This window comes from Rhagoletis pomonella, unplaced genomic scaffold (assembly GCF_013731165.1).
Source record: "Rhagoletis pomonella isolate Grant_MI unplaced genomic scaffold, Rhpom_1.0 Rhpom_scaffold_00001, whole genome shotgun sequence".
NCBI lineage: Eukaryota > Metazoa > Arthropoda > Insecta > Diptera > Tephritidae > Rhagoletis > Rhagoletis pomonella.
The window spans coordinates 12,779,186-12,791,956 of NW_023458555.1; the positions used below are offsets into that span (position 1 = coordinate 12,779,186).

At 33.0% G+C, this 12,771-nt stretch overlaps 1 protein-coding gene across 1 annotated transcript in view; it reads left to right on the plus strand.

Annotated features, from left to right (window-relative positions):
- The first annotated feature begins 1,189 nt into the window (after positions 1-1,189).
- LOC118750637 (glucose dehydrogenase [FAD, quinone]) overlaps positions 1,190-12,771 on the plus strand; it is a 15,834-nt gene continuing 4,252 nt past the window's right edge. Inside the window, exons 1-2 of the mRNA XM_036485373.1 lie at positions 1,190-1,676; positions 3,704-3,824. Coding sequence (XP_036341266.1) covers positions 1,515-1,676; positions 3,704-3,824 — 283 coding nt within the window. The 5' untranslated portion in view covers positions 1,190-1,514. The remainder of the gene's footprint in view (positions 1,677-3,703; positions 3,825-12,771) is intronic.

The following is a 12,771-nucleotide window of genomic DNA, read 5'->3' on the forward strand; positions in this document are numbered from 1 at the left end:
CTTCACTTCTTTCAAACTTCATAAAAAATTGTGGAAAATTTAGCAAATTTTCATCAAATATTTAGACCATTTTTGGATATGCAGTTTTATAGTCAATACAAACTTTTACTATTAAAGTGGAAGTTTCAACCGGCTGCAAAATTGCTTTGATTTTAGAAATTTTTTTCTTATGTATCTAAAAACTGAAATTTATTTAAAGTGGCGCTAATTTTTTGAAACTTTGTTGTTAACGGTCCCAAGCATTTTATTTCGTAAGAAATTAAAGCTTATATGAAAAAAGTGCAAATATCCGTCGACAAAAAAAAAATATCAAAAATCAACGGAATTATTTAGCCGTGAAAGATTGCACTTCATTCAACTAAAATTGTATGGACTATAAAACTGCATAACTAAAATTGTTCTAAAGATTATGTAAATTCAGTAAAGCGTTGACATTTTGATGAAAACTTGCTGAATTTTCCAAAAATTGTATACACTGCCGGAACAAAGTATTAGCACAGCAAATTTTTCACAATATATGCAACAATTTTTATTAAAATATTTTTCTACCAATTTTGTATAACAACATGGTCTCTTCTACAACAAAACACATAAAAACATAATTTTTAGACTTTTTCTGAGTATGCAGTTTTGAATCCAAGTAAAAAATGTAATTTCGGTGCTGGTCAAACACCGAATTGGTTTTTGAGGATTTTTTGTTGAAAGTGTTTTGCATTTTTTCCATATAAAGTATTTTCGACAAAACATTTTTTTGGTGTGAAAGAGACTTGTACTTATTATAATAAAATTAATTAGGCTACAAATCTGCATACTCAAAACAATTCTAAAAAATCTGATTAAAAAGTAGAAAATTTGCATGAAAGTTTGCTGAATTTTCGCGGGTTTTGCAGAAAGTTTTGGAATTATATTTTTATGTTTTCTGTTGTAAAATCAACCACATTTTTATACAAAAAAAATATTAGAATACAAAAAAAATATTAGAATAAAAATTGTTGCATATATTTTGAAAAATTCGCTGTCCCAATAGGTATGTAGAGCTTCTAAATGCGGTGGCAATGGATTGCCACGCTGCTAATATTACTCACACTAACTCCAGCTACTCTGCGCCCATAGATTTGAAATGGTTTTAATTGTTTTTTATTCGCATTCTTTTTTATTGCAGACTATGCAAGAACAACAACAGCAACAGCAGCAAAAAACAGTAAGCCAAATTGGTAACAAACGTGCAGACAGCCGGTAATCGCTAATAAACGGAGCTTGGGAAAATAAAAAATAAATACAGCAACAGTGAGAAAACGTGCAACAACTCTAAAAGACATATACATACATACCTACGTCTAGCAGCATAAAATAACAGCGCAAAAGTGCAACGTTTAGTGTTACTTTCAAAATCAAAATATTAAACCGGCAAGCAAATACACGGCGAGTATTATTCAAATTGCAAATAATAAACGACAACAGCAGCAAGAGATAACATATTTACATAGATTGTCGACATTAGGCAAATAGCCAACATGTCAGCTAGCCGCTGCGATTGCCTGGTGAGCGTGCCAACCGGTCCCACATTGGCCTCCACCTGTGGCGGCAGCGCATTCATGCTCTTCATGGGTCTGCTCGAGGTGTTCATTCGTTCACAATGCGATCTCGAGGATCCCTGTGGTCGTGCCACGCCAAGGGTAAGTCGAAAGTTGAATTAAGAATTATAAGAATTATAAAAAAGCAAACAAAAAAATTGATTCTCGCGTGATAGGTTGAAAGTCAGGCAAGCTGTTATTTCAAGTAGCTACATACATATGTATGTGTGTACATGGACACAAAAAAGGGGCACAACTTAAAATTACACGTTTGTCAAAAAATGCGAAAAACTATTTCTGAGCACATAATATTCATATGGGCAAGGGAGACTTTACCTTAGTTTTTTTTTTTTTAACAAATCAAAACGAAATTTGCTCCAGCTTTTGCAGAAAGGTAAATAAAAGCTTTGTGTATATTTTCGGCGCATAATTTCAAAAATGTTAAATTTTGAGTTGTGCCTCTTTTGAAGACGGTATGCGATATATGTATGTATTCTTTACTTGAAACTGTTTCAATTAATTTACTTAATGAATTTAACATCGCTACTTTTATGTTTTTCAAAGTCACACATTTCATTGATCAAAATATTTTTCCCTTTTGAAAATCACAATTCTTTTTTAATAAAAAGCGCAGCTATAAAGTAAAAATTGTATTTGGAACAAATTCAACTAAAAATGCAGCACACTGAAAAAAAATAAGAGACTTAAGCTACTACTCAAAATATCTCTTATCAGGCTTCTTCAATTTTATTGCTATAAAAATTTAATACAAATAAAAATTTTTGGTAGTTTGTAAACTGGAAATAAATTTTTGGTACTTTAAAAACTGGCCATAAATGTTTGGTCATGTCAAAACAGAACATAAATTTTTGGTCATTAAAAATTGGCCTTTAATTTTTAGCTATTTCGAATCTAGACATAAAAATGTTAAGTCGTTTTGAAACCGGACATATATTTATGGTCATTAAAAAACTGCGCAAAAATGTTCGTTTATTAAAAAGTGGACATAAATTTGTAAACTAAGTAAAAATTTTGATCATTTAAGAACTGGAAATTTTTTGCACTTAGTGGCTGGACATAATTGTTTGGTCTTGTGATAACTGAACATAAATTTTTATCATTTGAAGAGAGGAATTTTTTTTTTTTTTTGTAATTTAAAAACTTGACATTAATTTTTTTAGCACTAGACACAATTTTTGAGTCTTTTGTAAACTAAACTCAATTTTTGTAAAATTTATAAGTAGCTAAACCTTTGGTTATCGACACTCTAAATCAGGGGTACGCACCCAGTAGCACGCAGTAGTTGGCCTGCAAGAACATCACTATGGCTCAGCTTCGCTTACATACAACAAACACAATTTTTTTTTTTAAATGCGGGACTTTCGCCTTACTGCTTCAGGCTCCTCCTCGTCCTTGCAGCTTCTGCAGAAGTCATTGAACGCACAACGAGTCTCTCCGCATACCTTTGCTAGAGTAATAAGGGCAGTGAGCAGACCTATGGCCAAGCAGATTTCTCTGCTGCTCAGTGTAAGAAGCTATCCTAATCTATTACTTAATTCCCGTTTTGGCCACATGATTTTGCTCCAAATAATTCGTATTCGTTTTTCGGCAATCTCAAACTGAGACATAGCATCGAGGCACCCTATCTTCATACTATAAAAAGCGGCTCTAAAGTCAATGAAATGGTGATGCGTGCCAGTTGTTTGTCTGGGCTAGCTGGTGCAAATGACTAGACATCTATTCTTCTAGATTGAGCAAGAGCAAAGTCCACAGAAACTCCAATATTCGGAAATTTATTTAAGAAACCTAGCTGCGCTAATTAGCTGGTATATATGCTTGTTCTACTTTTTCTGGTCAGCTTTGAACGGATCAGTCCCGTATGCCTTTGCTTCCCGACACTAGAAGCCATCTGCCGTGCTACAGTGCTACATGGGTTAGAAATATTTATCGACCTTTTTAATTAATTAAAAAGTATGTATTTTGTAAGCTTTTTATGATGTCATCATTCTACATACATATGACTATCACTTTTTAACATTTATCACTTATGTATTTCTTTGGTCGAAAATCTCAACATTTACATTAGCGACAAAAATGTATACCAATATTATTATTTTCTCATTTGACAGTTTCGATCGGAGCCGGATTATGATTATGATTTTATTGTGATTGGCGGCGGTTCGGCTGGTTCGGTGGTCGCTTCACGTCTGTCCGAGGTGCCGCAATGGAAAGTGTTGCTTATCGAAGCGGGTAAGTGTTAGATAATTTATTGCCTCTATGTGTATAAATGCACATACATATATTTGCATGTGTATGTATGTAAATATGCGTGGCTGCTAAATGTATGGATAGGATAGCCAAAGTGACACAATGTGGTACATATGCACTGCCATTTAGCTTAATGCTTAAATACGTCACAAGTGAGAGTAATGCGATAATGATTTGTAATGGAGCGAATGGATTTTAATTTTTAATAAATGTATGTACACATACATAAGTAGATTATATATACGGTAATGAACATTTTCAACGCTATTCACACTGCCATATTTTATAAGATAATAATTTCTGAGTGAAGATGAGTGGTGTGAAAACTGAAAAGCATCTAAAAGGAGTTTTTGATGTGTAAAAATGTCTTTATCGGAACTAGTTTCCGTCCAGTTTGGGACTACCTCAGGAGTTATTCGGGTCCGTTCCGGGACTAGCTCGGGCCGTTTGGGTATCATTTCGGGCCTAATTCAGGACCTTTTTTGGACTATTTCATGTATATATGTACATTAGACTGCATCACCAACAAAAGTTGCGATTTTTCTTTCGGGATTAATAAAATTATATTTGAAGACTTCTAGCAAAATACTTCGGAAAAATATTTAGATTTATGTGAGCTACCCGATTTGAAAATACCTCCAAATTTGAGTTTTTAAGGATAAAAATTATTTCTTCAAAGTAAGATTAAAAAAGCTGCATAATAATATCAAACAAATTTTTGAAAGTGTTTATTTTCAAATAAATAAATAGCATTTCAATGACACCCCATAAATCCAAATCGGTAAAGTTTTTACTGAGTTATTCTCTGAAAAAAGTTCAAAATTGGCATAAAAAATCTCATTATTATAATTCCGTTGAAATTTTTTTTGAACACAAATTCTATTCATAAAAAATTTTTGGAGGTATTTTCAAATCGGTCCAGCTCACGTAAAGCTTAATATTTTACCGAAATATTTTACTGCAAGTCTTGAAATAAAATAGATTTTATAATTCCGACTTTTTTTTATGGGGATTGATGTCGTCTAGTGTGCATACTTTTTGCTTTTCATCAATTTTTATTATTATTCACCTGTGTGTAATCAAATCTTCAAAAAATGAACATGCCGCTCTCAAGAAAAAAGTGCTCGTATATTTATTTCCTCAAGAAAATTTACAGCAACAGCAAAGTACTTTTTCAAGTAACTAACAACAAAAGGGAAGAATATTTCTTGTGATTTTTCATGAGAACCGCAAACAGCCATTTAATCAGAAAATTTGCAGTATTTTTACGTTTCCTTTTATAAACATTCATAAAAAGTAAAATTAGTATTGAAATATGTATACTTTCGGAGCAGTAAGTTCCCAATTATCTCAATAGTCTAAAAGCAGGTTCCAAAATTGCAGAAAAAAGTCACGCACAAATTTCGCGGACATCCCGAAAGAATGGAAAAAGTATAACGCCTTTTTCTTAAGTCTCAACTATGTGACTTTGAGGCAATCCCTTATCGGAAGTAATACTTTTTTGTACTACGAATCCATGTTATGACCAACAATAGTAATATTTCGTGGTTTTTCCTTAAATATGCTCACACTCATGGATGAATTACTCCTGAAACATCATGCCCCATAGAAAAAAAAATTACGAATTTTGCCAAATTCTGGGCTGTGTTGTAAATATGTTTGTATCTATCTACCAAAATGCTATTTCAATTAATTTACCGCAGTTGTTGTTGTATTTTTTTATACATTTATTGTATAATATATACTTACTATCTATACATACGAATACATTCTACAAGTGCATACTATTCATCTATATACATTACTAAATACTTAACCCACTGATCAATTTGTTCGATAACAACATGTTAGTTTTAGAGATCTCAAATTCATGTTAAGATAATTAACTACATATCAGAGTAATTAAGAAAAGTGCCGCTGATACTTATACATACCTATATAAATTAAGAAGAACAGTACTCACTGAATATAAGTTCCAAGAACACACATTTGAAGTGCACATAAGGAGGAATTCCTTTAACCAGTGTGCTTATTCTTAAGTGGAGGAAATACTGTACTCACTTAAGCAAAGTATGCTTATCAAAATAGTAGCAAACGGATCATTGTCTAGTTGCAGCCAAGTTAGGCAAACGCCTCCGTATTGCTTGATGCCTTAGGAAAGCTCAAAATTCAAAATCTGCCAACCAATTCGCCATTCAGCACTCACTATGACTTTCATAGTGCACTAATCAACAGATCAGCACATCAACGCCTGTAACCAATCTGGAATTTAGGTTTAACGTGGGCACCTACCGCATTAAATGCAGTCCGAGCTCCATGAAGCTCAAAAGCTAAACGGATTAATTCATGCCTTAATCATTGCCCTAAAATGCAAGCATTTCAGTTCCAAAGGCAGTGGTGGGGCAGATACACTTACCACCTTGGTAAAGCCGAAACCTACTTAAAATCTCTGCCGTTCTTTGGGTCCCGGCACCCGGTTGAAATGCAACTCCACATTGGACCCTTGCGAGTTCTACCCGAATTGAGGTATTAAACCACATCATATATTAACCTCCAACACTGTCTGCCTAATCAGAGATCAGCTTCGCCATGTTGCTACCCAAAAACAACCTCCATTATCATACTGTTTGTCTCACTCCTCTCGCAAGATTTACTAATCTAGCTGTTCTAAACACAGTTCTGGATTTTCAACCCCTGTTCCGAGTCACTTAACTCACCTCATTCACACTGCTCATCTTACTAATCTCGCAAGTCTTACTAGCTTTACTGGGGAGCACTTTCCAGCCCGGGTGGCCATTAGGCATGGATTATTGCTCCTTTTCCGGTTTTTTACACCCGCTCGAGTTGCTTGCCAAGCTACATCTTGCAAATCTTACCAGCTGTACGATCTTACATGTGCATCTAGATTGTCTTTCAGCCTAGTTTGTCTCACTATTTTTACTTGTCTAGCCAACGAAGACACTCCAGGGGCATCTGTTAGCCCGCGGTCCCCGGTTTTAAGTCACTGGTAAGACCTCGAAATCCGTAGACTCTTCTAGCAATTAAGACTCCAACCGACTCAGTACTGGTAGTCTCTAACAGGAGTAACCGGGATTAGGACACTCGTAGCCCCGCAAACGAGGAACCGACCTGGGTATGTTGGTATGGTAATCTCCATATAGGAAAATGCGTACGCTCGTGTTTTACACAGATTCCCATGCGGAGCCTCCCTCTAAGTTCATACTAATATGGAAACCTCTAAGGGCCCCATATACTGTGAATGCCTGCGTTCGTAGCAATTCGGATTCAGTGATCGTGTTTTCGTTGCTTTCACGAAAATGCGGACCACGATAGATTTTGCGATATCCCTGAATGATTGCTTGGCCTGAATATCATATACTTACTGCTTCTATTTAGCAAAAAGAGAGCATCTACTTATTCTTTGATTTCTTGTTTTGTCCAGTGCTTTTCAACAGGCTTGACTTCCGGAAAAGCCTAAATGTTTATTTCGAGATGCACTTGGATGGGATTTTTTCATTAGAGTCTAGTTTACTCGCCCGAAATGTTCAGCCACTTTTTTCAATTAGCTTAAATACAAACTATTTGCTGCTATATTTTTGCCAAAATCAAACGTAAAAACTTATATCTTTCCGGTTCACAAAAGACTTACAATCAACATGATGACTAATTATACCAAGCAGTATATGAAGCGAGCTATATTTAGAGGCATATTTGTGTAGGTGCATGGAAAAATAGGTCTATGAATATCTACATTTATGACAGTAGACCACATTTACTGTATGTATGAATATTTATTTAAACTCCTTTTTTAATTTGGAATTTTCCAGCATTTGCTCATTAGTGCTCACAAAAATGCCAATTTGGTGGACTAATTAACTTATCAACAGTAAAAGTTGTCTATAATTGCAGGTTGCATGCCTGAATTTTTATTTTTTTTTTTAATTAAGATATGATTAAAAGTTGATGAAATGCTTGAGTGCTAGTGTGGCGCTTAAGATTTTTCTTTACTTCACTTTCGCGTTGTATTTAAAAAAAAAAATAATAATAATGTAAAACCTGTTGGGGGCACACAAATGGTTGGTTGCTTATTTTCAATTGCATTTATGTATATGCAGCTGAATGTTGTACACCTAACACATCATTTTCGATTTTGCTAACATACCATTTGGTTACAAAGCCGCTGATGTTTGGATTACCAATGTGTGGCTGGGTGATGCAACTGCAGCAGCAACGTTCCTTAAAAGGTAATTCTTTGCCTAAATCGTAATTGGGTAAACCTTAAATTTATCGGCGGAGTCTGGAAGATGCTGCAATACACAAAAATGTTGACTTTTTATAAAATACAAGTTTTCCCTCAGCTACTTTGCTGAATGTATGATATTTTTGTTTGTAGCGTTAAGTGTGATGTATTCAAAAAAAAAAAAACACTCAGCATGTTGAAACTTTGCCAAAATTTAATTTTTTTATTTTTAAATTAAACGTTCTTAAATCTCTTTCGCCTGGCACTCATATTGTGATATATATTTCAATCAAATAGCTCGCTTAAATCAAGTTTAATCAGGCTTTTTAATAAGGTGGCAACCCTCATACTTGTGGTTTAGAAATGAGGCCTTTTCAAAACCATTGCTGTTGATGTCTATATTGTAAAAATTATTTTAACTTATTAAATAATTAAAATATGACTTTTTTAAATAGATGGCAACCCTCTCCCACCACCTCAAAAATTCTCTGTACGTTCATATAACTTGCATAAAATTTAATTAAATTTTGATATTTTAAATAAGTGGCAACCTTTTTCAAAATATTATCAAACTACGACACCCTTGTTGTGATATACATTGCAATTACCTAATTTCTTTAATTCAAGTTGAATTTGATTTTTAAAACAGTTGGCTACCCTCTTCAATGTCATTTAAAAAAGAAGGCCTTTTCCAAACAATTCTGATTGATAGCCATATCGCAATAGTTTATTTAACTTAATAAATAATTTGAATTAATTCAATATTTTAACCGGTGGCAACCCTCTTCAGATCCCTAAAAATATTCTCATTGTTTTGGAAATGAGATAGAATTTCTTCAAAACATGGCTTGGAAAATTTAGCTCTCCCTCACTTACAGCTGACGCTACTAAAATAATCGCGCTCAATTTTTCATTGCACAATAGCCACAGACCATTTCATTCCAGTTGAAATTAGTCCCCATTTTGCTTGCACATTATTAAAAAATATACATTTCATCTTTCAAAAAAAAAAAAACTATATTTCGTATTATTATTTAATGCTATAACTTTCGCAATCATACATATTAGTCACACAATCGATTAAATAAAGATGCTTGTTGTACATAAGCGCACGATCGTGCCACTAAACACTAAACTAATTTCAATTCGATTAAACATATTTTACATGGCTCGCCAGTGTAATTGCCAATTTAATAGTGCCATAGAGCTGCTGTTTAATTTCGTTTAGCTTGGCAAAATGCTGCTGCTGCATAAAATGCGCTGAAAGCAATCACAAGTTTGTCTCTTAAGTCTTTCATTTATATATGTATGTAGTTAGCTGGTACGGTCGGTCATCAGCAGCAGCAGTTTTGCATTCAATACGGCCATTGTGAATGAGTCGTCGGAATTTTTATAGGCCTGACAGCACAAAATTAAAGTTCAATGCATACACAAATTAAACACATACCTTCATTTTACCATAAACAATAGCTTTTCTGCGCAACTAATTTATGGCTAATTCGGCCATCAATTTGTCAATAAAATTGTGAGTGTGTACTTTGTTGCAATTTTCCAACTTGTACGCTTTTTATGGCAGCAAGAAGCAATCGAATGTAAAGTTCATTTGTTTCAGGTTTTCAAGGTTGCCGAATAAGTACTTATTTATACTAGATTGGTATTGTAGTTATAGTAAGATGTATGTGTATGTCAACTTAAACATCTATGCACATAGGTATATTTAAATATTTGAGATGCAAGCTCAACCCCTCGCTTTTTATAGCAATGCATGTTTATCAAAAGTAAATTTTTTTTTTTAACTTATTAACAAATCATTAACTCAGCGGTTTAATAAAAATAAAGATGATTAATTCAAAATTAATTTTTTTGCAGATTTCATCATGCAATTAATAAGCTTGATAAGGAAGACATATTCAGTCTAATAGACTCCCAAAAAAAGATGAAGATATGTGCCTGTCCATCTGCTTTTTTGACAACTATAGTATATTAATTTACTAAAGTTTGATTAATTAAAATTTTGATGAATTCCTTTACTAATTTTGAATTTTTAGATGTCAATAATTTCATTACTTATATAAGGATGTCTCACCGAAAATATGTACGTTTTTCGCATTCACTAAAAGTTAGCATACTTTACAACCACCACTCGGATATATGTATGTATTTATTCAATTAAGAAGTTTTCGTGAGCGAGTGTGCATTGAAGCTATAACAAAAAGCAAATTTTTGAAAATTTAAGATAATCGTTAATTTATTCATGATCCAATGACCGGATTTACACCTCCTGTGTGGTAGCACCTTTCCTTTAAAAGAGCAATTATGGAAATCGGCTAACGTGGTCCAAAGTTATGTGGTAACATACATAAAAAATAAAAATTTCGACAATTTGATAAAATAGTTGGAAACTTGTTTTCAGTAAGCATTTACGGCTCATAGAAAAATATAAACTTATGAGATCTGCTTCTAAAATTTTTTTTATGTATATGCATCCATGTGTCCATATTAAATGATTATATTTTATATAAATTAAAGGAAAAAAAAAACTATTCAATTTTGAAGTGACTTTTTCTAGCAAATTACTCTAGAACAAGAATAAATTCGGCGAGGTCAAATTTCGATGAAATTCAGAATAAATTATGATTACATATTCTCATTTTCGTATGATATATTTTGGAACGATTTTCCGTCATCGCTCGTCAAACTCTGTGCCATAAGCAGGGTAATTTTTCGTACCCTAACACTGAAGATGGCACTACGCCGAAACCGGTTCCTCTCCAAACCAAATTTGGCCAGGGCTGACGGAAAATCATTCCAAAATACATCATTATTACATATGCTTAGATAAGAAATAAAAGGATACCTAATGAAGAGAGCATTCCCCTAATTACACTTTTGCAACTTTCCAGACTCTTTAATGAATCTGAATAAATTGCCGAGAGAAAGATAACTAATGTACATCGCTTTTCAGCGGCATCGTCTTCATCAAAATGGCTCGAGTGACTTTACTAAGAGTTTGGTGTAGATGACGATACCAATTTAGAGTATTCAAGCACTCAGCGTAATTAGTCAGCCATACACTTATTTTCTCTGCTGCTTATTTATCTAACTATACATTTTATGATTAAAAAAAATGATTAGTTTAAAGTGTTGCTTAAATCTCATACGACCTTTCTTACGCAGAAAATTAAAAAAAAAAATGATAATGCTGAGATGGTCTTCACTTAATTAGTTAATTACATACATATCTACATATAAACTTGCATAGCTATTTATGCAAATTTACCTTAAATTTCGTAAGCCTTACTTGTTATTTGCAAATGTCAGTTAACTGCAGTGAGCGGCCAACTGCGTACAAATAAAATAAAAAAAAAAGATTTTATAAAAACAAGAACTACAAACCAAATGCATACATATAAACACAGACGAAATTAAAATTCAATTCCCATCACAATTTGTCTCGGAAAAAGTTATTCAAAATAAATTCAAGCATTAAACGAAGATTTCTTGTACTTGACCTTGTTGTTGTTATGTATGTTGGTTGTTGCCGCCGTCGTCGTTCATGATGAGGAAATATATGAAAATTGTATACGGTGGTGCATGTACGTGTACACAAATAATTTGCGCGGTTTGGGCGCGGCGCAGCTGGCAATGGCTTTTGTATTGAAGTGGTGGGAAGTTAAAATAATTAACAATAAAAGAAACAAAACTGTAATTTAAGATAAAAATTAAAACTCATCATTATCAGCTAAATATTTAAAATTCGGAGATCGCGTGAATGCGAAAATACGTAGATTTCAGCCGAGGTCAGTATTGCCAAATACAAATCATATTTAATACAGAAGTATTTTAATGAAGGGAACCCGAAAATACTACATAGTTAGTATTTGTAGATATGTATGTATGTGAATTTTGTAGATACAGTGGCGGGCAAAAATGGTTGAATGATGTTTCGTTTTTAATATTTACAATGCTTTTCAAGCAAATTTTTTTTGATATTTTTTTTTTTTTTAATTTTGTGCAGAGCTTGGAAAAATTCCACAAATTTTTACTTTTCTGCCATAAATTCGCCATCAGACTTGTAAGTCACTGCTTTATGCAACCATCGACAAATGTCATAATTTCTCTAATCAGGCTGCATAATCTATAAATTAAGTATGAATTAAACCTTACCACAAACATCAAAAAACCACACATTCGCGCGCGATAAATTACCACTAATTATTGACAGCAAAACGCTACCAGCTGTCAGTCAACCGGCACAATCTGCCGTTGCCACAGATACTAGATATGTATGTATAAGGTGTAAACAATAAAAAAAACTTTGCAGCTGTCTTTATCCACGTATGTGTAATTAACGACGATGAAACCAATTATTTATCTCAGTTGGGCATGGCTTTCCAGGTTTTTAATATTGAAATAGAATCGAGTCAAATTTAATTATAATAAGATACAACTATATTAAATACAAAAAAATGTTATACAACACAAAATATATAGAACTAAATTAAATTAAATCAAATCAAACTAAATTAGAAAAAAAAACTTTAGCAAGGTAAAAAAGAGGGAAAATTAAATTAAATAAAACAAAACCAAATATCTAATAAAACAAAATACAACAAAATAAAACAAAACAAAGTAAAAAATTTAGTAAAATAAAATAAAATAAAATAAAATAAAATAAAATAAAATAAA